General features: G+C 36.5%; 1 protein-coding gene across 2 annotated transcripts in view; it reads right to left on the minus strand.

Annotated features, from left to right (window-relative positions):
- The window catches only part of ARHGAP29 (Rho GTPase activating protein 29), a 68,085-nt gene extending 43,071 nt beyond the window's left edge, over window positions 1-25,014 (minus strand). Inside the window, exons 1-4 of one of the 2 annotated variants that reach the window (XM_072834582.1) lie at window positions 24,940-24,973; window positions 19,497-19,733; window positions 5,053-5,187; window positions 3,320-3,444 (exon numbers count right to left, since the gene is read on the minus strand). Coding sequence is in view for 1 of the 2 variants with exons in the window: in XM_072834581.1 (XP_072690682.1) it covers window positions 5,053-5,187; window positions 19,497-19,701 (340 nt within the window). In the remaining variant the exon portion in view is untranslated. Of the gene's footprint in view, window positions 1-3,319; window positions 3,445-5,052; window positions 5,188-19,496; window positions 19,734-24,939 lie in introns of both variants that reach the window. The other variant, XM_072834581.1, reaches the window with a different exon arrangement.
- Window positions 25,015-25,276: the final 262 nt, after the last annotated feature.

Raw genomic sequence — 25,276 nt, forward strand, 5'->3', positions numbered from 1 at the left:
TGCTCAAGGTTTAAAGAATTACCTCCCTTGGGCTCTCTATTAAGTCACAACAATAAGCGCTAACACACTTTTAGTATCTCTTTAAGAAATCACACAAATACCTTTCATACATACCATCTATTAGTGAGTTTCGAACTTTTTTGACCACAACCTTCAGTAAGAAATACATATATCATGACCAAATATACCATATACATAACAGTTATTAGTTATTTAAGACCTATGAAGTTTCAAAGCATCCTTAGATCTTATAGAATGAATGTTGCATTCTGATTTTTCTTTTCTATTCTCCACAATCTACTAGTGTAATGTCATAAATCAGGGCCCACAGTTTGCAAACTAGAGTTAAAAGATATAATGTAGGCAAATTTTCACCACAGGCCTTGGGGAAAAAACAAACAAAAAGCAGTAAGACTTACAAAATGAAAACTTTAAGTTGCTTCTAAGAAACACAAAAATAACTAGGAAATGAAATGCATACTATATTCTCAGAAAGGCTAAATATGTAACTTTTCTTTAATTTATAAATTTAAGTTTACAAATTTTACTCATCATCCTCAAACACCAATAGATAAGCCAATTTTTTGGAACTAGATAAGCCAATTCAAAAGTCCTGAGGGAAAAATAAAATCTTAAACAAAAAGAGTAACAGAAAGAGCTACCCTTACCAGATACTAAAACATACTATATGACTACAATAAAGATAGTGTAGTATTGGCACATGACTAAACAAATCAATGGAACAGAATAAGGTCCAAAATAGATATAAATGACAGTTTAGCATATTTATGATAAAAATGGCATTTTAGGGATCCCTGGGTGGCGCAGTGGTTTGGCGCCTGCCTTTGGCCCAGGGCGCGATCCTGGAGACCCAGGATCGAATCCCACGTCAGGCTCCCGGTGCATGGAGCCTGCTTCTCCCTCTGCCTGTGTCTCTGCCTCTCTCTCTTTCTCTCTCTGTGACTATCATAAATAAATAAAAATTTAAAAAAAAATTTTTTTTTAAATGGCATTTTAGATCAGTGAGGAAAAAATGAATTATTTGATAAATAAGTTAGACATGTAGACATTCCAGAACATATCAAGGACTTAAAGTTAATAAATGACATCATGAAAACATTAAATGAAAACACACTGGAGAATGCTATTATAATCTCAGAATGGGAAAGTCCTTCTTAATACCTAAAATCCAAGAAGCATAAAAAAGACTGATAAATTTAAATGTAAAAATAAAATGTCATAAGCAAATCAAAAGATAAAGAAAATTTACAACTTGTATTGAAGATTAAGAGTTAATTTCACCTACACAGAGTTTCTACAAATCAGTACTAGAAAAAAAAGACTGACCATCAAAAACAAAGTGTGTAAAGGGACAATTCACATAAAAGAATGTACAAATGGCTCTAAAACATATGAAAAGATACTCAACTGCACTCAAAATGAGGGAAATGCAAATCAATCTACACTGAGATGCCAATTTTTACTATCAGACTGGGTAACAAAGCTTGGTAACCAGTTCTGTTGGCAAAGATACAGTAAAATCAGCCTTTTCAGCGCTGCTATCAGAACTACAGAACCACTGCAGAGGGTATTTAGCAATATAAAAAATATAAATACAAATGAACATGGCTATTCATCGAAGCATTATTTGTAACAGAAAGAAAAATGCAAATAATCCAAATATCCATTAGTGAACTGGTTAAATAAATTATAGCACATGAGCGTAACAGATAACCTTGCAGCTTTGAAAAAAATAGAACTCACAACAAAAGAATTAAGGAACCCTTTATGTATAGACTTAAGTTAGAACAATGAGCAAGGAGCAGAATGCTACCAATTTGTGTAAAGAGGAGAGTAAAAAAAAAAAAAAAGAACATATGTTGCTTATATATGCATAATATGTCTCTAGAAAGATACACAAAAAACCAGTAATAGTTGCTGCTTATCTAGGTAGAGGGTAACAAAGCATCTGAGCTAGGAAAGACACTTCACTTTTATGCCATTTGCATCCTAAACCATTTCAAACTATTGCCTATTAAAAAATTAAGTCTTTAAAACAGAAAGACGTCATGAGGCTTCTACAATTTTATTTATTTATTTATTTATTTATTTTTTTGGCTTCTACAATTTTAGATGCATAATTAAAGCTTGTTTTTCTTGTCAATTTTTAAATATAGATTAAAATACAGATCACGAAAAGCCTCAATAAATGGTCGTATTAAATTACAAATAAGATTGACCAAAATAATTGTAAATAGTGAAAACACAAATACTTAAGTACATAATAAATTACTGAGTGCTGAAGATGTCTTTTATCTACTTCAAAAGTAAGCTGTATCTCTCTTACCATATTGCAAATATTTTGTCAGACTGAACTTCCTGCGTGGAAACAGGAGGAGACACAGGAAATACAAATCACTACTAGAATGAATGGGGAAAAGCTTTTTCTTTTAAAGTTCTTAATTTAATTTAAAGCTTTCAAATTTCCTTTTAAAGTTATCAAAAGGTAAATTCCAAGGTAAAAATTAGAAGAGTCAAAGATTTCAATTTTATTCCAATGCATTTATTATGCATAGGAAGTAGACCGACATTATGCATTCATACCTGTAGTAGCACAAACAAGATTATACCTCCCTGACTCTAAAGTCATTCTGTATATGTTTTTTTTTTTTTTAATATGGTGTGGTATATTTGCCAAATGCATCAGCAGTTAAGATGTCCAAAGCAAGTCATGTCATTTTTTTTAACATGTAAACAGGGCTTTAAGACACAAAATGATCTCCAAACTCCTGACAGCTTTCTGATCCTAAAGTATAACAGCTTTTTTTCTTTAAGTTTCCCTCTTTAAAATACAAATAAAAATGCACTTTTACAGGTTTTCTGAAAATATTAAGAGAGACAGCCTATGTGAACATCTAGATTGCCATAGAATAGAGATTCAAAAATGGTTTCTACCTCTACCTTGCTTTTCCAGGGTTTGAAAATTAAATTATCATTAGAAGAAAAAACTAAATAAGCTCTAATTTGACCTCAATTTTTCAGATCATTGAATATTTTTTATTATTAAACTCCCTTCACTTAGATGTCCTCGACATTAAGAGTAAGGAAGAAAGGTTTTATTTAAAAACATAAACTTACACCAAGGAAAAGACAATTTCTTAAATTTTCTAGTTTCATGGAGTTTCACAGAAACAGAGTAAGTTTAGGAACAACAAAAGTAATCTTTTAAGTTTCACCCAACACAAAAGTAAAATCGTAACAATAATCCCAAAGGTAAAGACAGCCACAGTGGGAGATAATATTCAAAAGATAGCTTTACCTCAAAGGAGAAAAGATCTCCAAGGCAGCTGTGAGGCCACTTTCTTCAAGTCTGTTTCTGGAATGTGGACACCAACTATACACAGGCACACTCCTTCCCCAGGACATCCTGACTGCACACAATAGCTACTGACAACAATTGAATGAACTGTGGTCGCTATTTCTAAGCATGGAAATTTTACTATCTATAGACGCAAATTTCCCTATCTAAGTTAAGTTAAATGGCACTTATAAACAGTCTATTTAAAAACAAATTTGGTTACTAAGCACATTCTAAAAAATCACAACAGAACTATCCATTTTTCCCACTTAAAGCCATCTACATGTTTTTCAGTATTTGACATACAGGGGAAAAAAAGAGAGAGAACCACACAAACACAATAAGTCTATGTCAAAAAGCAGAGGAAGTGGTTCTCAGGTATATGGACCATTATTTTATTAACAACACTATTTTCTCCCCCTGCCTCATCGCTTGACACTTGCCCTTTGCCTTCTCTAGATAGGAGTTTTTTTCAATTCCATCATGTTCTTCACATCCAGATTTCTTACACAAATGCTCTGCATCACAATCCCCAACGTACCCTAACCCAGGAAATGCCCACCTGACCTTTGAGACTCAGAATAGGTAATTCCCCTCCCCAAAGAATCCTTTCCTTTCTTTATTCAACCCATGGTGTGAGTCACTTTCTATAGTTACAGTGCTTGAATTACGATTACTTATCAGCGACATTTAACATTGGCGATCACAACTTAGAACCTTGAGCTTTTAAAATTTCATGACATCTTCTTCAAACCATCTATTTCTTAGGTGTTTCCCAGGCTCCTCTATTTTTTCTCTGTTCCTGGGATCTCATACTCCACCTACATTTACTCTGCATACTCTGAGTTGGTGCCATCTTGTTCCATTACCACATATATACCAACAGCTCTCAAGTTCTCATCTTCCACTCCAAACTTCACATTAATCCTCAACATTTAACTTGTCCTAGGTTTCATCAAACCAACATTCAACCCCTCTTCCATAACAACTATGTTCCACCTCTACCACACTCCAGCTTCTTAGATCAGACTGTCACCCCACACCCAGCCCCTTATTTCTAATGATCTCTGGCTGAACTCCCTGCCTCATTCTTCTCAAATACTCCCTTTGCCCTCAATCCTCCTTATACACTGCAGTCTGGAATAACAGATTCTAATAAAATAATTTTGGATGGCAAGTTACTTCATTAGAGGACAATTCCCAATTCTTGATACTTTAGTACATGTAATATACATATATGTGTGTATATCCATATGTAATTTTAGTTTCATTTTTTTCACATTAAAAAAAGTTTAAGTCTTTTTCTCTATTTGGCTCCCTTCTTTAAGCAGAGTCACTACAAATGACAATTTTCCAGCACCAACTGTCCTCACAAAACAAAGACATTTTTACACTAAAAACCTACTTCAAAAGAGAGTGTACTCTTTCAAAAAACTCAAAAATTTTAAATGCCAGTTATTTAGTTTATTTCAGTTACTATTTTTAAACTGCATCCTGCCAGATGAAGTTTTAATTTTTGAAAGGAAGAGAGTTTCAGGTGTGATCTAGTGGGAATATCAACATATCAAAGTATACATAATTCCTATTGATATATACCAATGCCATATGGGGAGGTGGGACGATAGTCATTATACACCAAGTATTACTTAGATGCTTTTCCCCCACACCAACCCACTTTTATACATCTTTCTTACCTTTTACTTTTGCAGTAAGCATTTCTGCAGCATTATGAAGATCAACAGAATTGAGGTTCTGATGTTTATTCATTACAGATTTTAAAACACGAAGAAGTTCGTCCAGACGTATATGAATGACTTCTTTAAAACAGTCTTAAAGGAAAAAAAAATGTATTTGTTTCCTCAACTAAGTTTCAGGAATGCAAACTATGTAAGTCCATTTTGAAACACACTTCAAGAAGCAGTAGACTCACAATTTTTGCCTACTATATGTTCACTTGTATTTTCACCATTGCAATTAGTATTATACAATTTATACGGCCTTCAAAAAATCTATAATAATTTTAAAGTCAGCAAGGATTTCACAGTTATGGTCAATAGAGCCCTATATTTTTTCAGTTTTCCCAGTTTAAATATGCTTTCAAGATTGTGCCTTCCTTTCCAGTCCCTCCCTGTCTACTCCCAGGCTGCTCCACTCATTTATACCGACTTTAGTCAGATACCAGCATATGGGATTTTATAACTCCGGAAATAAGGTGGCTATATACTTTATCATCCAAACCAAAAAGCTCTAAGCAAGTGAAAAGAGGAGTGCTACTCCTCCCGCCAGCACAACAGGCATATTCCTGGATCACCATCCTAGGTAAATAAAAAAGTATAAACACCTTGACTTTAAAACTCCACTAGTAGTCCTCGAAAAGTAAGTACCTTAAATACAACACTCTGATGTTATTTTTCTTTCTGTAACCTTACACAGAGCATTAGTGTTTCATAATAGTTAACATTTGTTAAATGCTTCCTATGTAGTAGGCACTGTTAAAAGAACTTAAAAGATAATATTCTATTAACTTTCACATCAATCTTATTAGAGAGGTAGATTTAAAATATCCATTATACAGATGAGAAAATTGAGGCACACCTAAGTTCACCAAGTTACTAAACTATGGGGCCAGAATTTGAACTCAAGAGAATATATTTCTAGAAACCATGCTCTTAATGTTACACTGCCTCCCCCACAACAGATTGAAAAACAAACAAAAACCATTTTTTGGGACCTCTGGATGGCTCAGTGGTTGGGCACCTGCCTTTGGCTCAGGTAGTGATCCTGGGATCCAGGATGGAGTCCCACATCGGGGGGAGGGGGGGGCGCAGGGAGCCTGCTTCTCTCTCTGTCTGTGTCTCTGCCTCTCTCTCTCTCAGTCTGTGTCTCATGAATAGATAAATAAATCTTTAAAAAAATTTTTTTTAAATAGAGTGTCAGCTTATAATTATACAATTAATTTTTTTCAGAAATGTTGAAAAGATAACCATTAGAAAGAAAAAGTCTTTGGCATAAAAAGACAAAGATGAAAAATTCTACCATTATCTGTCAAATATGCTGTTCATTAACCATACTATCCAGAGGTGGGGGAAAAAAAGGTGTAGACAAGGTGGGGAGCTGAGTATATTAAGGCAAAGAGTACTCCAGGAAGAGGCAAAGAAGAACAGTTTAGAGGGTGATGGAAGCAGAGAGAATGTAAGTGCTTTCAGAAGAAAATGTGACTCATTCATCCAAAGAATTTTAACAACAGAAATATAGAAGAATAGGTGCTGGCTGAAGCAACCTTGGAAATGAGAGGTCTATAAAACTAAAAAGCAAAGGAAATGCTATATGAAAGTACTATACTCTAGTTGATAAAATGTTTTCAATGAGGGTTCAGGTTAACAATTCTGATGTTGCTAGAACGTATTCACTGGAATTGAAAAACTGTAAATGGATGGTGGATGGTGGGAGCCAGGATCTCACTGTTAGAGTAGAAATATACAAATAAACAGGAGGGGAAGGCTATAATGATTCATAATTGTGGTAGGTTACAGTTGGACACTTCAGTAAGAATTCATGTTTAGCTTAATACAGACACAGGTGGTTACATATCGAAATATTTACAGATATGTTGTATTTACACAGGTTAGTATACACACATATATCTCTTTGCTCTGTCTGGTGAAAGGGCCTAAAAGAAATGACACACAGTAGCAAGAAGCACATGTAACCACTCTGAGTTTGGTTTCTTCTATCATTCTCTAGTAAAAGGAACCAAGGCCCCTGAGGGAAATGGATGATTCTAGGACTGGGGCAGAAAACATACAGGATGAGTTAGGCACATCTAGAAGAGCCAGAAAGTAAGAGCTAAGAAAAAACTAACCCTCGTACTGAATAAGGTATGTCAAGGGTACACAGGAGCCAGCTTAAATAGCTCTAAATGGCTAAAGCTAGAACAATTTGAACAACAAATAAAGTAGTACTAGATTAAAATTCAAAGTATAAAGAAAATATCCATGAGTACATACTGACACAAATAAATGACTGAATAAATTAGTAAGTGGAGGAAAAGCGACAAATCTCTTGTATAGAAGAATGCCAAATAATTTACAGAGATATACTGTCCTCAAGGAGGTGGAGCATACATATAATGACTTTCTTCCAAAGAGTATAGTAGAGAAAGGGGGACAAAATGAGTAACTTTAAAGTATACTTTATTAAGACAGGTGATCAAGGTCGACATTAATAGTGACATATCATGTTTCTAGTGTTATTCTTGATAGGACTCATGATGAAAATGGCACTTATATCTGTTATTTTCCTCCCAATATCCCAATCTAATCATGAGAAAAACATCAAACAAATTCTAATCAAGATTCATCCTACAAAATTCCTAACCAGTACTCCTTAAACTGTCAGGGTCATCAAAAATGAGCTAAGTCTGAGAAATGATCACAAGCAAAGAGGGCCTGAGGAGACATGAGAATTAAATATAATATGATAGGATCCTAGAAAAGGGACATTAGGAACAATTTATGGAAATATAAATAAAACTATGGGCTTTAATCAGTAATAATGTATCATTATTATCAAATATTGGTTCATTAACTAACACATGTACCATACTAATCTTAAGATGTTAATAAATTTTAAAAATGTATATAAGAATATTGGGAACTCTCTGTAATACCTTCTCAATTTCTCTGTAAATCAAAACCTGTTCTAAAAATAAAGTCTAGGGGATCCCTGGGTGGCTCAGTGGTTTAGTACCTGCCTTCGGGCCGGGGCGTGATCCTAGAGTCCCAGGATCAAGTCCCACATCGGGCTCTTTGTGTGGAGCCTGCTTCTCCCTCTGCCTGTGTCTCTGCCTCTCTCTCTATGCCTCTCATGAATAAATAAGTAAAATCTTTAAAAATAAAATAAAAATAAAAAAATAAAAAAATGAAATACAAATGGGTAAGAGATATTAGAAATTTTATGTACTTTTGGAATTTTTGTCCATAAATATGTATTACTTTTATAATTTAAAAATTCATTTATAATTTTTTTAATTCATAGAGAAAATGTGCTATGGATTTTATTTTATTTTTTTAATTTTATTTTATGATAGTCACACAGAGAGAGAGAGAGAGAGAGAGGCAGAGACATAGGCAGAGGGAGAAGCAGGCTCCATGCACTGGGAGCCCGACGTGGGATTCGATCCCGAGTCTCCAGGATCGCGCCCTGGGCCAAAGGCAGGCGCGCTAAACCGCTGCGCCACCCAGGGATCCCTGTGCTATGGATTTTAAAGAATTATCTTAAATGATCACTATCTAGATCATCTATTTTAGAATTGTCGATATTAGTTTGCTCAGGTTTACTTAGTTGAGACAATATAGCTTGGTGGTTGGTTAAAGCATTATCTCTAAAATCAAACTGCCTAAATTTGAATTTAAGTTCCATGATTCATAAACCTTGGGTGAGTTACTTAACCTCTGTGTGCCTATTTCCTCACCTGTAAAAGGAAGATAATAGTAGTTACTTCATAGGATTGTTGAATTCAATGAGTTAAAACACAAAATGCAATTGGAACAGTGGCCAAAACATAGTAAGCCCTTCACAAATGTTTACAGCTATTTTAGTTAATGCATTAGCAGAACTAGTTTAATAACAAAGGTTAAGTCTGAAATGGAACCTAGTAGCTTTGAAATAAAAAAGAAGTTCTGGAAATTAATATAGCTTGAATAGCTGTAAAAAAGTAACATAAACAAAGTCTACTGTTTAATATATACATGTGTGTGTATATATATTTATAAAACAAAATAATGGTAATGTTAATGGTGATCCTTTGGCCTACTTATAAAACCAAGGTTGACTGATTACTTAATATCATAGAATTGTACTGTACTATTTTTAAAACCTTAACTTACATTAGTCTTAAAAAAGAGAAAGTCTGTTATCTCTATTCTTCTGTATTCTGATGTTTCACAATAAAATCTACAAATATTAATACACCTGGGGAATTCTATAATAATACTTTGCCTTATTTTATTTTTTAAGATTTTATTTATTTATTCATGAGAGACAGAGAGAGAGAGGGGGGCAGAGACACAGGCAGAGGGAGAAGCAGGCTCCATGCAGGGAGCCTGATGTGGACTCGATCCCGGGTCCCCAGGATCACACCCTGGGCTGAAGGCAGCGCTAAACCGCTGAGCCACCCGGGCTGCCACTCTGCCTTATTTTAAAGTCTCAAGTCGAAAGAGCTTGATTTTTTGAGTGCCCAACAACCATCAATATTCAAAATCTGTACTGGGCATTAAGATGGAACTACAAAATACTAATGGCTTAAGTGCCTAAATAAACCAAGGTAATAAATTCTGGCCTTTTCAAGAAAATTAAATATGTGCAGTTAAATATATTTCAGAACTATTATATGTTTTTCAATTTTCTTAGTTTTAATTTCTAACACAGTAAATAGTAAACAGATACAGCCCATATAAACAAAAACCTTCAGGATCCTTGATAATTTTTAACAGTGTAAAAGGTCTTGAGATTCCTTGCTATGGGATTCTTAAAAATCACTGAAAAGTGTGCCTGGGTGGCTTAGTAAATTGAGTGTCTGCTTTCCACTCAGATCATGATCTTGGGGTCCTGAAATGGAGCCTCATGCCTGGGCTCTCTGCTCTGAGGGGAGCCTGCTTCTTCCTCTCCCTCTGATGCTCCCCTCCCCACTTTGTGCATGCTCTCTCTCAAATAAATAAAATCTTTAAAAAAAAAAAACCTCTCTAATAAATAAAATCTTCTTAGAAAAAACAAACACTGCAAAACATTCCAGTAACTGTTAATATAAATGTTTCATCAACTTGAAATTCTTTTTTTCCTATACAGAAGCCTTTATAAACAGATATTGAAGTTGTCTCAAGTAAAAATAGTAAAAAACAGTAACTGAATTATTTAGTAATGAATTTCAGAAGTATATCAAATTACCCTATTAATAATTCCAATTCCCAATTTAAAAATGTTAATTACAGATTCATAAACTTTCCTGAGTTAGATGAGTCAACTACTAGAATATCAGTATATCCTGATACTGCTTCAAATGGTACTTTATAAATTAGCAAGCCCTTAATTATGTTTTATAAGTGGTAAGAAAATGTTCCGTGTTTACCAAATGTTCTTTTCCAATATAATAGGCTAAAGCTACTTCAAATTATTTTTATGAAGCAAAAGCCTCTTAAACTTTTTAAAAAGGTTAAAGGAGTTTAAGCAGCTCTCTAACCAATACTAAATAATCTTCCCACTCCACTCTACCGAACAATAGTAGCAATCAGCAATCAAATGAGTTAGTAACTGTTCTTCCTTAATACAGAAGAAAGCTCTAAGTGGCTGACTGGTGTGATAGAAAACAGATCTAGGGGCACCTGGCTGGCTCAGTGGGCAGAGCATGTGACCTTGATTTCAGAGTTCTGAGTTCAAGCCCCGCACTGGGCATGGAGCCTACTCAAAAAAAAAAAAAAAAAAAAAGAGGAAGAAAAGAAAAAAGGGGTGTCAGCGTAGCTCAGTTAAGCATCTGCCTTCAGCTGAGGTCATGATCCCAGGCTCCTGGGATGAAGCCCCATGTCGGGCTCCCTGCTAGTGGGGAGCCTAGCCTGCTCCTCCCTCCTCCTTGTGCTCTCTCTCTCTCTCAAATAAATAAAATCTTTTTAAAAAAATATTTTATTTATTTATTCATGAGAGACACAGAGAGGCAGAGACACAGAGGGAGAAGCAGGCTCCTCATGGGGAGCCTGATGCAGGATTTGATCTCAGGATCCCGGGATCGCAGCCCAAGTCAAAAGCAGATGCTCAACCACTGAGCCACCCAGGTGCCCCTCAAATAAACAAAATCTTAAAAAAGAGAGAGAAAAAAGAATAGATTTAGATTAAGAAATTTGTGTACTAATGCTTATCCTCTACTTCCTTGAAATGATCTTGAAATATACAACTCTTAGTTTCTCTTATCTCAGATTTATCATTTATAGAACAGAGTTAGTAAGAACACCTGTTCTACTTTGTGTAGTTGTGATTATCAAATAAATTAGCAAAACTGCTTTACAGACTTATTATATATAAACAGCTATTATTTCTAGCAAATCTGTAAGCCAAACTAAATACTTTTGGTAATAGATTTGTCTCACACAGAATTACACTCAACAAGTACACATACAGCAAAGTCCCACAATATTTTGGCTAATGAAAAAGATATATTAAAGTTAAGTTTCAGTTTCATTTTATACATAAAATCTAAATTAGTAAATTAATTGGAAATAAAGTTTTAATAAAGGATATATTTAATAAAGATATTTTTATACTTACCAAGTTATAGTAGTCATATAACTAAATACAAGATCATTTTTAAGTTTTATAGTGTCCATATTGTAAATGCAATGAAATTTATACCACAAAGGTATTACATATGCAATTATAATGTTCAGCCAAAAGCTTAATACTGTTATCTAAAAGAGTAAAACTACTGTATCCCAATGTTTGTTTGTTTATCTACTATCCCTGTAATATGGTAATCTGAATTTTAATTTATTGTTTCACTCATTTGTGCCATTTATTTTGTTTCATTCAGCTTATCAAGTGAAAACAGATTAGTCAGCTCCACTTTTTGGTTCTCATGCATTAACACAATACCACAGTGTTTATATTGAAAACACTTCATGGAAATGCTTAAGTAAATAAATGAAAAAACCATGGTGTTTTCCTTGATTTTAAAAACCTGACAATAATTTTTTAAATGAGTCTTGTTAATTTAACTTAACCCCTTTGGGAAAGCAACAAAAACAAGGAGGAAAATAAGTTTCAGAACTTATCACTAGGAAACTCCTTTTTTTTTTTTTTTTTGCTGTAATGATTTCTGAATTTATAGGATAAGAGCAAAGTCTGAACCGCAGCTTTCTTTATCCAGCCACTTGGGGACTGTAAAAATAACAATAGCTGACATTTTAAAACACTTATTCTAAGAGCTTTACATATATGTACTCTAATCTTCACAACATCCCAGGGATGTAGGTATTATCTCCTTCCAACAGATGTAGAAACTGAGGCCCTGAAAAGATAAGTAACTTGTTCAAGGCTATATACAACCAGCAAGTGCCAGAATGAGGATTCCACCTTAGGTGTTCTCACTCTAGAATTTGTGCTTTTAATCACTATGATATGTTAACATGATTAAAGAAGATACAGCTTAATGACAGGTACTGTGCAGTCTGTGATTTAACAGGCTTTAACTTCTAATCAAGTATGCCAATTACTATTATAAATGGTGTTAAATTATGTAAACCATTCTAGACAAGTAAAAAGAACAAAGCAGTCTCCTAGGAACTAGCATACATGTCATAAATGAGCTACCTGTATTTCATACTTCATTCCTCAAAGATTCATTTCTAAGTCATAACCTATCAACATTTACCTGAACTTCTCCTAAGTGGTATCCATTAGAAATCACTTCTGGAGAGGTTTACTTCTAAAAGAACACAGCAGGAGGACTATCTGAGACTAGCAACATAATGTTTCTAATATTTCACAAAATTTTTGGCACAATATAGAGGATGAAAGTTAATTAATATTCATCAATGGTAAAATTAACTCTACTGAAATTTGTCTGAAATAAATTTGCACATCCTCCTATATATTCACCTGGGGAAAACGGAGTTAATCAACAAGATAGGATTTCAATTAAGACTGAAGATTTATGCAGAACTTCCCTCTCACAATAGAACATACTATTTAATGGCATTAAACTTTTTATTTAACTTCTTCAACTCAACAAAAAGTGCTTTACAAAGTTAACGTACCTCTTCTGACTATAGTTCTGCCAAATTTAGAACCTAGACAAATTCATCAGAAGCTATCACTTACAAGATTCAGTTATGTTTTCACAAAATAAAAGGGATACACTCAAATCAGAAAGCTTTTTTTTAAAAGATTTTTATTTATTCATGAGAGAGAGAGAGAGGGAGGGAGGGAGAGAGGCGCAGAGACACAGGCAGACACACAGACAGAGGGAGAAGGAGGCCCCATGAAGAGAGCCCAATGTGGGACTTGATCCTGGGTCTCCAGGATCAGGCCCTGGGCCGAAGGCGGCGCTAAACCACTGAGCCACCCGGGCTGCCCCAGAAAGCTTTTTTTTTTTAAATTAGAGAACTTTATCTGAAACTGATACTAAAGTTTTATCTTTCTTGCTAGCCTATTTAATGAACGAAACAAAAACAAGGCACTACTGTCACAACAGTAAACTTTTATTAAAACTTTTATTCCAGTTTTAGAATAGTGTATTAGATAAACTACCAATTTTCCTTAAAATATATTTACACCAGCAATGGATACTTTCAAGCACTGAGGACCAGAAAACTTAAGTAATTTGCACTATTCTTTCTAGCCCAATTAAAAAGCCTCAAACCTTTCAAATTCCCAAGTGTTAAGCCTCCTTGAATGGTGTTCTACCTGAAGTGAGGAGATATGTTGCAGAATTTAAGATTATTGTGTGAACTATAAGAATACTTATGAATTTGTTCTTTGGAATTAAGAACATCTTATTCCTCAGGGAGACAACCAGAAACCTGAAGTGGTATTCATATAGCACATATGTTAATCTGCTAGTGTTATATTTAAACATAGATATATATCCATAATAGAATGCCTTCAGCATTTTAAAATAAAATGTAAAATTTGGCTCTGTAATTATTCCTAATGCATCTTAATGACACTGGATAGAAATCTAAAACTTCAAATTCCATATGTGCTACTTAATACAAGACTACAGGGTAACCTCCTCTTGGAAATAAAAAGGGACAGGGAATCAACAAGCTCTATCAGTTATGCTATCAAAGCATGAGTTTTCAGTCATCTAATGTCCCACATTAAACTCTCCATTTTATTTAATAAGAGCCCATTTATAAATAAGAGCCCACACAAACATACCTACTTTACCTGTTACCACAGAGCTCTTTAGTAGACACTTATTTTCTCTAATCAGTTCCTCAACAGCTATGGCAATATAAACTTTACATTAGACTCACTTGGAAAATTTTCACAAATACTACGTTTTAGAAAGTTATCATAAAACTTACATTTAAAAAATCCTATAGACTAGTAGAATGCAGATGTCCTCTAAAATGCATTATATAAGGGGCACCTGGGTGGCTCAGTCAGTTGAGTGTCCATCTCTGGACTTTGGCTCAGGTCATGACTGAACCCCTGTGGGGCTCTGCACTTAGCAAGGAGTCTGCTTAAGATTGTCTCTTTCTCTCGCCCTCTCCCTGCACCCCTCACCCTGGTCACATGCCTGCTCTCTCTCTTTCTAAAATAAATAAATCTTTAAAAAAAATAAAATGCATTATATATAGTTGGAAAACAAATACTTGGCTGTCTTCTCCAGCTCTGAACTCTCGATATTCAGAACAATGTAGAATCTCCAACTCCAATCGAATTTTGAATCACAGAATTATAAAACTGGTAGTATCTGGTATAGCACCTCATTCTTAAATCATTAACTGATTTAAGCCATATTCCAAAACCAGTCAGTAGCAGAATAAGGCCTAGAACCTAGATAATGTGATTTCTTTTCAGAGCTCTTTCTGCCTCCATTACTACTGATTTTATCAATTTATATAACCTGGCTGGAAACTGATCTGCTGGTTCTAATCAAAAAATGGCATGAAAGCTCTGTACTCTAAAGGCAATTTAAGGGGATTCCATGCAGACCCCAAAGTTCCTATTTCTAAGTAAAATTTTCTTAAATTTGCTCCAGTTACAACTTTTTCTAGGTTTCTTTTAATGCTCTGTCCAACAGAAATTTCTGCAATGATGTAAATATTTATACCTTCACTATCCAAAATGGTAGTCACTAGCCACATATGGCTAATAAGCACTTGAAATGTGGGTACTACAACTGAAGAGCTGAACTTTTATTTTAATTAAATTTAAATAGCCACATATTTCGATATTAGCATACTGAATAATGCAGGTCTAGATAATCCCCATCAAAAAGGGAATTGGCTGATGAAATAATGAACACTGAGCAGTATTTTTTTAAAGTACCTGCCATGTGAAGCAGTTGAGATAGCATGTAAAGAACACATCATTCTGCATTTATAACCTCTGGATTCCGTATGAAACCACTATATAGCAATAAGAGGCTCATGAAATTACACAATCTAGGTTATATATACAACTCATCTGTAAAATGGAGCTAAAAGTACCTTTGTGGGAACTCTGTGATTAAATGCTATTTGTATGTAAAAGTACTCTGTGAAATGCAAAGCACCATATATAACTAAGTATCATTTCTATAACTAGTTCAAGAAAATGAAAATGTGGCTATAAACCAATCACTAAGCTATTTATCTAAACCTAGCCTCAAAAGTATGATTGAAACTAAAGCAATATTTAAGTGATTTTGCACATCACTGCCTCATGACAGGTAACATATATAAAGAAAAAGGTATTCAGATTATACCAAAAGTGATTTAACTGTATACCTATATTCTAAATTCCTAAAAGCTAAGTTTTTCACTTTATAACAGCCAACTGACATGAATGAAAGGGTACTAAACAATGTCAAAAATCTGGCATCCTTCCTTTCAATGAAGCAAAAGATACAATACTGGCAAGGCCACTGCCAAGGCTTCCTCACTCCAAAAGAAAAACAGTGAAATAGCTCTTTTCTGTCTGGTCAGTTTATGACCAGGGTAATAGTAAAGAATACCAGATGTGCAGGGAAAGTTCTCAATACCCAGAAGACAAAAGTATAGCCTACATCTAATTGATAGAAACATGTAACAACAATACTATCTCAAATAATTACAGAATTTTAAACTTTTTACCTAGTTTCCTGAAGATTCTATCTTGTGTGATTCTTATAACTTTATTAAGGAATAGTCTGATACTCTAACAAGCTGAAATTCATGATCAAAATTAAACCCAAGCATATTATTATATAGTATTCTTATTATTTATATTGAGGTTAATTTAGATGTTTATACATATTCCCTTGTTAAAGAAAAACAAATAAAAAAGGTTCTATCAGTGCAAAATTAGTAAATTTCCAGATTTTATTTTTTATTTTTTTAAAGATTTTATTTATTTATTCATAGAGACATAGAGAAAGAGAGAGAGGCAGAGACACAAGCAGAGGGAGAAGCAGGCTCCCTTCAGGGAGCCCAACGTGGGACTTGATCCCGGGACTCCAGGATCACACCCCGGGCTGCTGCGCCACTGGGGCTACCCTCCAGATTTTAATAATAATGATCCAAAGACAGAAAACAAATTATTGTTAAATCCAAGATATGTGGGCAGCCCGGGTGGCTCAGTGGTTTAGCACTGCCTTTGGCTCAGGACGTGATCCTGGAGACCCGAAATCGAGTCCCATGTCAGGCTCCCTGCATGGAGCCTGCTTCTCCCTCTGCCTATGTCTCTGCCTCTCTGTGTGTCTCTCATGAATAAATAAATAAAATCTTAAAAAGAAAAAAAAGAATTAAAAAAATAGTATAAAAAATCCAAGATTTGAGATATCATACATATATATACTTTTATCTCCGACTGAAGAACCAAATATTAAAATCAATCCAAGGGTAAATAATGAAAAATCTCTGGTCATGGCTTACGAATGAGAGTTGGTTATCCAAAAGATGGTTTTTACATTTTTAAAATGAATTTACCAGCCATAAATGGCAAACTTCTATTATTAGCAATATTAAAATTTTGAAGCACTGGTTTTCTTATAAAAAGAATGTCTTGAAGCACCTGGGTGGCTCAGTTGGTTAAGAGTCTAACTCTTGATTTTGGTTCAGGTTATGATCCCAGGGTCATGAGATCAAGCCCTGCATGGGGCTCTGTGCTCAGCAGGGAGTCAGCTTAAGACTCTCTCACCCACTCCCTCTGACCCCCTACCCCCTCCACCTCGGGTGTGTGTTCTCTTATTCTCAAACGAATAAATGTTTTTAAAGGGGCATATCGGGGATCCCTGGGTGGCGCAGCGGTTTAGCGCCTGCCTTTGGCCCGGGGCGCGATCCTGGAGACCCGGGATCGAATCCCACGTCGGGCTCCCTGCATGGAGCCTGCTTCTCCCTCTGCCTGTGTCTCTGCCTCTCTCTCTCTCTCTCTCTCTCTCTCTCTCTGTGACTATCATGAATAAATAAATAAAATCTTAAAAAAAATAAAGGGGCATATCTTTATAAATTTTTAATATTAAATTTCCATAAAAACTATATTTACATATGCATACTTTTATCTCAAGGGGTAGTCTCCTTTTGTCATCTTATTTATAAATTTTCTCTTTTCTCACTTAGGATCAGCTTTCAATCCTCTTCTTTCCTAGTCTCTGAATTATCTATTCACAAACTGAAATTCACATGACAAAACTGAAGATAAAGAGGTTTCCAACTTGTTTTAAATTATTATCATTTTAAATCTGTGAGACAAAGGATAAATATGCAAGATCAGGATTTGTAAATGACATAAATCTCCTGAGGAAAACAAATAAAAACAAATAAAAATCGTAACTAAATATCTTATTTATATTAATGAGCACTTACTTAAATTGATACATTAAAGAAAATCAGATTTTACCCTAAATTGAGGTAAATGATTTGTTCATTCAAGGTATCATTTTAAATTTCACTTTCAAAATTAGCCCAGTTAATGAACTTATATCAAAAAGGATGACTTTTACTATATGTAAATAAATAAATAAGTTTAAAACAACCCAGTTAAGAACAGCCTTTATTTAAAACTAGACTTCTTTAAAAATAAACAGCAGATGGTGTTATTTTGATAAGAAGTTTATTCCCAGTAGAATGCTTAATATACTTAGAATACCTTTCCACAATAAAAAGAAAACTTTATTACCATTTAATCAACCATAATTAGACTTTAAAATTAAGCTATTAAAATGAACAGGAATACAGGCAACTTATTTTTAAAGTAATATTATATATAGTCACAAATCAGGATTGCTTTAAGGAAAATTCAAATACTAAAAATTTGAGGCTACAATTCAAGTCCAGTTATTCTGAGCATTTCAAATTGAACACTAGGTTAGACATAAACACTTGAAAGCAGCATTCAGTACAAGATGTGATTTTAGTCTTTTTACTAGAAGACAGATCAGAAAATGAATATGTATCTTATATACATAGAAAATAAAGATTGAACTCTTATGTCTATGATGCACAAGGAGGTCATAGGAATATTCATTTTCTACATGCAGACCTACCATTATGAATATAGAAATGAATTATTTATCACAAAGAATGGGGGCTGTATCTTTATTATCATTGCCATCAAATTTGAATATAAAACATTTAATATAAATTAAAAGTTAAAAGACTCAGGGACTGGGCAGCCTGAGTGGTTCAGCGGTTTAGCACTGCCTTTGGCCCAGGGCATGATCCTGGAGTTCTGGGATCAAGTCCCGCGTCAGGTTCCCTGCATGGAGCCTGCTTCTCCCTCTGCCTGTGTCTCTGCCTCTCTCTCTCTCTCTGTCTCTCTCATGAATAAATAAAATCTAAAAAAAAAGACTCAGGGACTAAGATCAAGTTGGGGAATCAAGATGTATGCAGCTCTTTAGAAGAATCGAGTCTTGTGCTCCATTATCCATTTCTAACTAGACAGGGATTATCCCTTAATTGAAGAATAGGTTATAGAACAGCAAACAGAATTAAGTATGATTTTTGAGGAAAAAAAAATTCACTCAAATGCAGTGATTCTAGATTAAGTTTTAAGAACAATATGGAAAACTGAATTGAGGCAGAAGTTTCCAAAATGTAAATGATAAACATTAGTCTGCTTATTAAAGGCTAATCAAGGCACTGTGTTACCATCAATGAGAAGGTTGAAATCCCAACGATCTAAAATTCTCCCATGTCAAATGGGCCTAAAAGAACCAAAGACTGAGTTCTGTTTTTTATATTCTTGTTCCCTCACACTTACCGTTTCTATTAAGTATTGCACTATCACTGATAATAAAATAGTTTACACCATAACACCAAACATTTGAGGGGGAAAGTCACAAAATAACTAAAGCAGTATACCCTGTTCCAACTACTGTGTATGCATTTATCTGTAGCTAGGCTGGCATTTAAAATTTTATAAACTATCTAATAAGAATGCTAAGAGAAAATAGTTGACAAACCTGAAAGAATAGCTTCTTTCAAATATAGTAACATATGTGAGAACTTCCTGATATCATTCACCAACTCCTTGATGTAATCCGGATCAAAAATGGAATTGGAACTTATAGACTTGAGCCCCATTTCAGGAGTTGTAACATCAGTAGAGAGTTGAACTGATGAAAAAACACGTTTTTTCTTTGTCTTTTTCTGTTTGTGAGCAATCATCCTTCCATAGAACAGTCAGAAAAACGGAAATCCTTAAGTGGAAGGGAGAAAAAACAAGAGAGAAATGCAAATACCACATCAACCGGGGAAACATTATACGAGGTTTCCACAAACAGCCCATAGCCCACCTCAGTATTCTATTAAGGACAACAACAAACACTATACTACGAATTTATTTATTAAGTGCTAGTAATCTTGACAACTCTTATATCCAAATTACTATTCCCTTCATTTCACAAATAAACAACCTGAGCTTTGGAGGTTAAATCATTTGCCAAACTCTCAGCTAAAAAAATGATGAACTGGTACTTAAAACCCAGATCTGCCTTGTTGCCAAAATCCATTCTCTTAATAGCTTCTTAACTCCTAGGGTACGGAATTTTTTTAATTGTAAAAGTTGTTCTGAAAAGTCACTTGGCGGAAGAACACACTCTACTTCCATGACATCAGCTTCAAAAATAAAGATGCAATATGAGCTGTAACAAAAGAAAAGACCTGTTTTCAAAATCCCCTCCATCATTTACTATGTCTGTCCTGACAAGCTGTTAATCATCTCTTTATTTTGGTATGCTCACTTATAAAACGGGAATACCTACCTCGTGAGATTATTGAAAGCATTAAAAGAGACAATAGTATGGAAGTGTCGAACACATAAAAGAAGTTCAATTACAGTTAGTTCTCAATAATAATACATACACACACACATATTCTAGATTATCAAGTTTCAGCAAGAGTATTTCTTTTTCGAAAACAAGTTCTAAGGGTACCCACCAATCTGATACATTCTGATTAGTTGAACAAATAAACGTCTGAATATCGGAGCAATACTTTTGGTAATTTTAAGATGGTATAGTAAAACCACAATCTTTTGAAATGAGAAAGAGTTATACATGACTTCTGGCTCAGTATTTTCTAAATGTGTAACCTGTACAATTTTGCTTACAGTCTGTGTGAGAATTAAAAGGGGACACAATATTAAAAGACCTCACATGTAAAACACTTAATCCTGACACACAGTTGAAACTCAAGAAAATCTTAAGTTTCTGTTTCATCTTCACATTTTACCTCTCCAGAATTGAGAAGTCCTAATTCTGTTTGCATTTCTTGAATCAGAAAGGAAATTACTGGAAGAATTAAGTTAGCTCAAGCATTATCATTAAAACATTTTTCAAATATTTTGTCTTCAACATTTTGATACTTTCAAAAAAGGTAGAATTACTAAGAACTTCTGTGAAATTTACAGTAGGAAGTTTTATGTAATATTCACTTTTAGATCATGTGTAAGATATTTTATCATTTATTCTTTCCTATACCTCACCCAATTCTATAGAATCTGCAGTATCTTTAGCCTATCTACTTCTATCTGTACTATCACAGCAAGTGAATTATCATCATTTCTTGTCTGAGCTATTGTTACTAGTTTCCTAATGATCTCTCCACATCCATTCTTGTCCCAGTCCAAATGTAGTGAGTACAATATTCAAAACATGAATTCTAGCGTGTCATTTCTCTGCTCAAAACTCTTCCAAAGGACAAGTGAGAATCTACTGGGACCTATAAGGCACATGAGATCTGGCTCCTACCTACTTCTGCAATGTCATCTGGAGTCATAAATACTACTTGACACTCTCAACATTCCTGCCACACACATTCCCTTCTCATTTTCCAACAGTATTTGTTTACCATGACCCACGGTAGAAAATAATTTAGCATCCTGAGCCAGTACACACATTAAGTATGTTATGTTTGTGTGTGGTGTGTTTGTTGGAATGTATAAAACATAAAACAGATTCTGGCTTGGGAACCAGGTGATGTGCTCAGATGTTTTCTATCCTATCCCATTCCACTTTTTAAAATTCTGGCTACAGCCCATCAAATTGAGTTTCATATTCATAATGGGTCCATGGCCCTACAACTTGAAAATAACTATTTGACTCAGGGTCCTGTCTATACACAGTTCCATTTGCCTGGACTACTCCTTCCCCTTTCTTTGCTTATTCTCACCTCAGCTCAAAGACCACTTCCTCAAAGAAGTCTTCCTGGACCACCTCTGCCTCTTTAACTACCATCACCAAACCAGAACAGAATCTTCAGTTAGATGCATCATAGCATCTTATACTTTTCATCACTTACCAAAGTTCAATCGATGATTCATGTTTTCCTATCTAGATTACCATCTCAAGGAAATCAAGACCATGTCAGTCTGCTAACCATGTGTTTTCTGCTCAAGCACAGTGCTTGGTACAGGAGGAAGAACTACTTGAAACTATTTGCAGAATAAATGAATTTGCAGAATGAACACCAGGTTTATAAGTGTGTAAAGTGGTGATTAATTTTTACAGAAACAAAAAAGGTCAACTTTGGATTGTTGCTGTGTTTTAAATGGAAAATATATACAGTTATTCAAAAAATCTGTCTATAAAACAGTGTCTTTCAAAAAAGAAAAACCACGCATATACACCTAATAAAGGCAGGATTACATAAACTGGAATCAAAGTTGGATTCTTGTTTCTCTATTTCTGACTATAAGATTTCTCTACCTCTTTAATAGCTTGTAATGCTTCTTTATTCAATACTCTTGTTAATATCATTTCTGAGAACATAATTTCTATATTTAAGGTAGTGTCAAATTGGTCTAACATTAATCCTTAAATGTGTAGATAATTTCAAAATGAGCCCAGGACAACTTTTTTTTTAGTATATAAATAAGTTTCCCCATCAACAATAAAAACAAAATACTCAAGTACCATGTTTGGGCAGCTCTTTAACAAATCACTAATTAAGAAAACTATTCCTAACTTAACATTTTTGTGGCTTACTTAAGCCACTCTGATTAATTTTGACAGCTTTTAGTTTCGTAAATTAGGTAATCAGTCACTGTCACTGGTAAAAAGATGGTTATTAAAGATACATATTGTAAGTTTCAAATAAAATAAGTCACCTAAGCAATTCACCTATTTCACCATCTTCCTTTATGTCAAATTAGTAACCCAAAGTTGTAAACAGTGTTTCAAAGATGCTTAAACATTTTTTACTCAAGACTAAGAAAATCTATAAGCAAACAAAACGGGGGAGGGGAGGGAGGAGCTAAAAAGGGTTATACTCTGCCTCTTGTCAGCATTATGGTGAGTAACGTACTAATTTTGTTATATGTACTTTACTATTTTTCATACTGGAAACTAAAAAAAGGAAATCTGACAGTTGAAAAAAATTTTAAATAGCAAAGTGAATCCAAGTTTTCATAAAACTAAACATGATAGTGAAAAAATTTGGAGGATGTACACTTTCCAAGATCATCCACACTAACTTCCCATGTCCTAAAATGAATATCCTCAATAAAATGTAGTTACTAAACATACTGCAACCGGCAATTTAATTAAATGAGGTAATAATATGGAAAGCACTTAACACTGTACCTGGTTCATCATGAAGACTCAATAACTGTCATTGTTACTAGCAGTGCTTTATTGTAGAAGATTATTTTTTTAATATACTTAAGTAATGAACAAGATGTGGCTTCACCATAATATAACTGCAGATTTTGAGAAGAAATATAGCACTGGAAATAATTCCAGAAGCTTTAACTGACTCTGTGGAAACCTACTAAATGGCTTCCAAGTGAAGTTTGAACCGTGCAAACAGACTATTGAGCAAAATATTTGTGAAACGCTCCTAAATCTCATGCATCTCTTCCAACTCAAAACCATCAACATTAAAAACATGTTTTATTCACTTGGCAAAAAACTTTGTAGCGGACAGATTACTGTGCAGCACTACTTTCTCTGTACCTTGTAAATTCTAAATGATACGCACATTTGAAATGTGAACACTAACCTAGTACACTGTAACGTGACTTTCCCAAGACCTGAGTAGCCTGTGTTAATCAAACGCCCCATGCCCCATTCATCCTCCCCAAAACAAATCACTATGTAAGTATTTTCATTTTAGGCAGCAGGTTAATTGAGTGTGAAAGTGTCCCCAAATATTTACTTAATAGTTCCCCCTCTTACTATTCCTACCTCAGGAAAAATTGTCAGATATTTCAGAAATCTGCTATTTCAGCACAATTTCTGATTCGGTCAGAATCTATTTAAAGATGCTTTTAAAAAATCAGAAAAAAAAAAATCATCCTGAAGGTTTTCGATCACGTTTTTGTAAAGCTCTCCCTACAAAACAAAACAAAACAAAAAAACAAAAACAAAAACAAAAAGCATGGGGGCATGTCAAAAGGTTTTATCAGTAATATGCAAATAACTTTAATTTCTAAAGAGAGGCATGCAGTGCACATACACTTCATTCCTGTGCAGCTAGAACCTAGCACGTTTAAAAAAGAGGAAGCTGCCCAACCTCCCACGCCTCCAGAATGTCTAGCATTCCTGGCAGGCAGGGCTCTCCCGGACCAGCCGAAGAGCACGCTCCCGTCCCCGTCCTTGGGTCCCCAGGGGCGAACGCGGCGGCCGAGAAGAGCAGCCGTGGACAGCGACCGCCGCGGGCGCCGCCACCGACGCGGCCGGAGAAAGCCCCGGCTCCGCTCCCGCCTTCAGGGCGACCGCCCTGCCCCTCCGAAGGCGGCGAGGGGGGCAAGTCCTCCGTGAGGATGAGCACAAAAAGATTAACGTGGAGGAGACCCGAGCTCGCCCGTCGGGAGGAAATGCAACGCGTCCAGCCCCGAACGAGTGGAGCCTGCACGACGGAGTCGGCTTAGCTCCGAGGCCGAGGCCGAGGCCCGCACCTGCGCTCCGGAGCCCTCGGGCCAGCCCCGGAGGCGACACGGACGGTGCAGCTGGAAATGCTCGTCGTCCCGGGATGGAGTCCCGCCCGCCGGAGCCGGCCGCCGTCCGCACAGGTGGCAGCGGGGGTCGGGGCCACGAGCAGGCGCGGGCACCCAGCCGCCGGCGTCCCCCGCGCGGGCACCGCTGCCTGCCCCGCGGGTCACCCCTTTGCCCCGCGTAAAAGGAAGTCAAAGGATCATGGACCTGCCGCGAGGGCGAAAGAAGTTACAAGGCGGGCAGTCTAGGACGGGACGCGGGCAGGGTCGCTTATGCCTTGGCCTTAAATGTGATCAGCGTCTACCCCGGGCCACCCCCGCCGCGCCGCTCCCGGAGGGCCCGCAGCCCCGAGGACACCGCCCGCCCCCGCCCCCGCCCCCGCCCCCGCTCCGGGCCGCCGCGTGGGCCACCCTCACCCCGCACCGCGACCGTCCGGCCGCGAGCCCCGCGCCCCGAGCCCCGCACTCACCGCGGCGCTCCATCCCGCCGCCCGGACGCCGCCGCCCGCCCAGCAGTCACGGCCGCCGCCGCCCCCGCCCCCGCCCCCGCCGAGGGCCGCAGCGCGCCGCCCCCATCCCCCACGGCCCGCGGACGCCCGGCCGAGCCGCCGCCGCCGCCGCCGCCGCCCCAGCAGCTCCGGCCGCCGCCGCGCCGCCCGCTCGCCCCGCCCCCGGCCGCGCCCCGCCCCCCGCGGCCCAGCCCATTGGCCCGCGCGCCCTGGGGGCGGGGCTCCCGCGCCCCGCCTCGGCTGGGGGCGGGGCCGGCCCAGGCACGCGGAGCGCGGGGTGTCAGGGCACCAGGGGAGG

This window comes from Canis lupus, chromosome 8 (assembly GCF_048164855.1).
Source record: "Canis lupus baileyi chromosome 8, mCanLup2.hap1, whole genome shotgun sequence".
NCBI classification, from domain to species: domain Eukaryota; kingdom Metazoa; phylum Chordata; class Mammalia; order Carnivora; family Canidae; genus Canis; species Canis lupus.